At 30.6% G+C, this 4,161-nt stretch overlaps 1 protein-coding gene across 1 annotated transcript; it reads right to left on the bottom strand.

Annotated features, from left to right (window-relative positions):
- Window positions 1-669: 669 nt before the first annotated feature.
- On the bottom strand, window positions 670-4,161 carry LOC119690173 (motile sperm domain-containing protein 2-like). Its single transcript, XM_038105170.1, has 3 exons — window positions 3,930-4,161; window positions 3,565-3,867; window positions 670-1,324 (listed from the first exon to the last, which is right to left on the bottom strand). Exons 1-3 carry the CDS (start codon window positions 4,041-4,043, stop codon window positions 983-985), a joined length of 759 nt encoding a protein of 252 aa, XP_037961098.1. The 5' UTR covers window positions 4,044-4,161; the 3' UTR covers window positions 670-982.

Below are 4,161 nucleotides of genomic sequence, written 5' to 3'. Positions count from 1 at the left end.
GCCGTGCTTGACTGACGCGAATCGTAGGGTAACATTAGCATTGCTTTCTCAGTGTTACTTTCGTAGATTAGGTTCTATACACAAAGAGAGAAATAAACTCATGCAATAAAATAATGCCTCTAAAAAAATAGTATTGAAATTTCACAATTAAAAATAAAAATATAATTATTTAATTCAATTATTAAATCAATTATTCTGGTTTATGATTTCGTTCTAATGTGAACACACCAAGTAAATTTGTTAATAAAACTTTCACAGCAAAGTAACAAAACTCCAGAGAAATGTGCGAACATAAAAGTCAAGTATGACTTTGGGTCAATTGGTTAAGCAGCGCTGACTCTGAGCTTCAAATTTGGTGGGGCACGAACCTGGTACAATCAAATACAAGAATTATTTCCAAGACCGCTAATGATGGGTATTTGGCAATACTCGAAACAGCTGTATGGTCAGTCAAAAACTAAATTAATTAAAATAATATAAAATTAATATTTGCTCTTGTATTTCGAAAATACCTCTTAAGAAAAATTTAATGAATTAAAAATATAATAATTGCAATAATAAATAAAAAAGGTGTGTACATTTTTATTTTATAATAATATATTGCTTTATTTATTATCAATTTGCATGTAATTTCAGATTAATTCAAGTATATTAAATTATTTACGTTAATGTGTTTAAATAAAACCTGTGATGAGTTCAATTAGTTTAAAAATTAAAATTTCGGAAATTTGACTGATAATTGTTTGGGATATATTATATATCAATTTAATCCTACACTTTCAACATATTCAATATATATTTCTTTTATACCCAAAATTTTATTTATCCCCCTTGTAAGTCGTATTTGAAAAAGTTGTAAAGAGGAATGTAATATGTACATATTCTGTAAATTTCAGTATGACAAAAACACATTAAAACACACTTTTAAATATTGAAAACCACATCCAAAAGGCGCATTTGTAAGACCGTCTACATCCCACGCTTAATAATACCATCGCTTTTGTGGACATGTAAGTTTATTCTGCTTATCTTGTTTCAAGCGAAATCGGATGTCCTGAACACAACATCCGATTTCAGTTTGAATGTCAATTTCGGATTGCTTCTTCAGTAAGTATCCACAACCTGCAGTAATAAGTATCAACATAAGAGCCATAATAAATTGCATAATTTGTGTCCGCCACATTCGAATTTCTAGTAAATTTTTTGGATTCTCAACAGTTTCCTTAACAACTTGACACAAGTCCTCCTCCTTTTCTTCTATTATCATCTGGTTTTCTTGTACGTCAACACAAGGTTTTATTGTATCAATGGGATTATCTATCATCTGGAAAAGTAAATGATTATAAAGTTTTAACCAGTTTGAAGCTTTAGAAAACTAAGATATAAACATCCAAATTAGAGTTAAACCCAATAAATATTGTGATGTTATTCAGTTCTTTTAGATGTTTTTCTACTTATACAGAATTTTCAAAAACAAATAATATCTTTTGCTTTCGGTACTTATGAAAGAGTTGTTTTCATCAAATGTAGAAAGTTAAACGGACAATTGTTTTGGCTATATTGTATTTCAATTTACTAATAATAAATATTAGGTACTAATACCACACAGAAATGAATGGAAACGAAACATACCTTTATTTGTTGAAAATTACTATCTATGGTACACGGAAGGCTCGAAAACGAGTCTATCGGGTTAAACCAAAAGAGGAAATATTTGCGAGTATGAATCAAGAAAATTTATTTTTTCAGATCGAAGTAAACGCAAATGAACTATCTCTAAGAGAATATGAAGGAAAACCCACCATGGGAAAAAGGACATACCTATGTATATTTTCTTTGACAGTAAATCAGCACTCATAGCACTAAGCTCACCTCAAGTGACTTTAAAACTTGAGTAAGAATGCCTTCAACAATCAAAAGATCTTGCTGAAAGAAATAGGATCCACTTAGTAACACTTACCACAAGATTTCGACATGAGAGCCGAGACTATCTGTGCCTCGTCACGTAGACAAAATAGTGTTGCTCAATAATAAATATCTATAATAAGTATAAATTACTACAATTTCAATACGTTTTAGAGAAAAAAATTTCCGAAAATATCTATAATAATCTAATTTTTACACTTTCCGATTTTAAGGAAATGCGTATAAATTTGTAAATACTTGTGACAACACCAAAAAATTATTATAAAAAACTGTCAAAAAGAAAAAGAGTGTTCCAACGATCAAGTCTCCTGCCATTATGATTGAAAGAAATGTAAAACAAAATAATTTGTAATATTTAAATAAATAAAGTAGACAAAATAAAGTAACTACAACAACCACTACATACTCTTAACAATTATTATGAGAAAATATAATAATAAATTAACATTTTTACAGCCTTCATGGCAGCTAATTAAAAGCGAACATATCTACATTCCCTTTTCAATTTAGGCACAACCAAAAAGTACAACAGTAGCAATAGTAGTAGAAATACGGAAATGGCAATACAGATGTGACACTCTATATAATATGAATTTTCGTCATAGCCCGAAAGAGTCAATTTTGACGTGGCCGTAACAGTCTCCATAACATGGGCCTAACTACGATAAAGAATGAATTTTGAGGTATATACAAATGATTTCCGTAATACAAGGAAGCAAGACCACCTAATATGTTCTTAAGGACTATGCCCAACTGTGCAACGAAAACAGGTCCTTCTGTGATTACGAAAGAAGGACAATTGTTCCAAGCAGCGTACACTGCTTTCTCTTTCTCTCTTTATCTTTTTCTCTCTTACCCCTAATTTCGCTTTGAGTAAAATTTCAATATTATTTTGCTTACACTTACACTGTTATTTAGTATGCATTGATATGTAATTAAAATTTTTTTAAAAGTCTTATTGTTTGAACGGCTTTCGTTTCGCAGAGAGTACCAGAGGACTCATTTCTAAGCTTGTGTTTTGAGCTTTTGTCGTCCAATTGGTTTCTGGCTATTAATAATGGATTTACACGAGAGTTTTTTGTATGATTTTAGCTGTCAATTGTTGTTGATTTCAGTGTGAAATGAAAATTTTTGACAGCTAAAATTACAAACAAAACTCTAGTGTGAATCCAGTATAAGACAACAAACGTCAGGCTTATTTCGAAAGAAAGCTTAAGTGTGCAATTACAAAATATTTTTCATCTTAGAGCTGCTATAAGTAAAAATTTTAGTTAAACATGCGAATATCGAAGGACAGAAACAGCGATTTCTTCAATAATTCCGTTGTAATATACAACAGCGACTATTTCAGAGGGTTGAGTAGTCAATGAACGTTGACTCGCGAAATGTCAATTGCATATAAATTCACTTCATCTTGAAAAAACCACTACAGATCTTCGAAATAAACTATTATTTTGTAGAGGTTCGTAGATATTGTAGAGAATTTACAGAAATTGTAGAGATTTTGTAGAGGAATAAAGTAGTAAGGAGAATGAGGCTATAGATATAGTTGATCCGAACAAGAAAAGCGTTTTCAATATTGTGTTGTTATATGTCACATAAACGTTAATTTTTTGAACATTTAATTATTTTATTTACCTTTGACCTTTGACAACATAAACATTCCACGGGCTCTTTTGATACATCATATACACAGCATACGCAATGTTGCTCCATTTTGTAAGACTTTGAAGGGACTTGTTTCCAAAACATTTGCATGTCTTCTGGTCCATTCAAATTAGGAGGAGCTAGCATAGCACTTATGAGAAACTTATCTTTTTCGAATCCCTCTTTAAGTTTTACGTGATTTTTTAGAACAATGGCAACATTTACTGATTCGCCTTGTTGCAAAACACCAAAACGTGGTCTGACACGGAATTTCGATGGTGATGAGGTCTGAATCTTAAATTAAGAACTCAAACGAGTTTTACAAAATTTATTCAAAAAGATTCATATAAATTTACCTTATATGTAATTGGAGTATTAACCGAATTTTTAAGATGCAAAAGACATTCACGTTCACCCGTTTTTGAGAAACGGAGTTTATCCTTTGGGGAAACAATTAGCATAGGATCCATGACTAAAAATTTGATTTTTTAAAAGATATACTAAAGTTTTGTTACGTGGACACTTTCCGCCAGTTGTTTTTATTGAAAATTTTGATATACGAAAATTTTTACACTTTGATTCCTTTAA

This window comes from Teleopsis dalmanni, chromosome X (assembly GCF_002237135.1).
Source record: "Teleopsis dalmanni isolate 2A chromosome X, ASM223713v2, whole genome shotgun sequence".
Classification (NCBI taxonomy): domain Eukaryota; kingdom Metazoa; phylum Arthropoda; class Insecta; order Diptera; family Diopsidae; genus Teleopsis; species Teleopsis dalmanni.
This window is presented reverse-complemented; position numbering and strand designations above follow the sequence as displayed.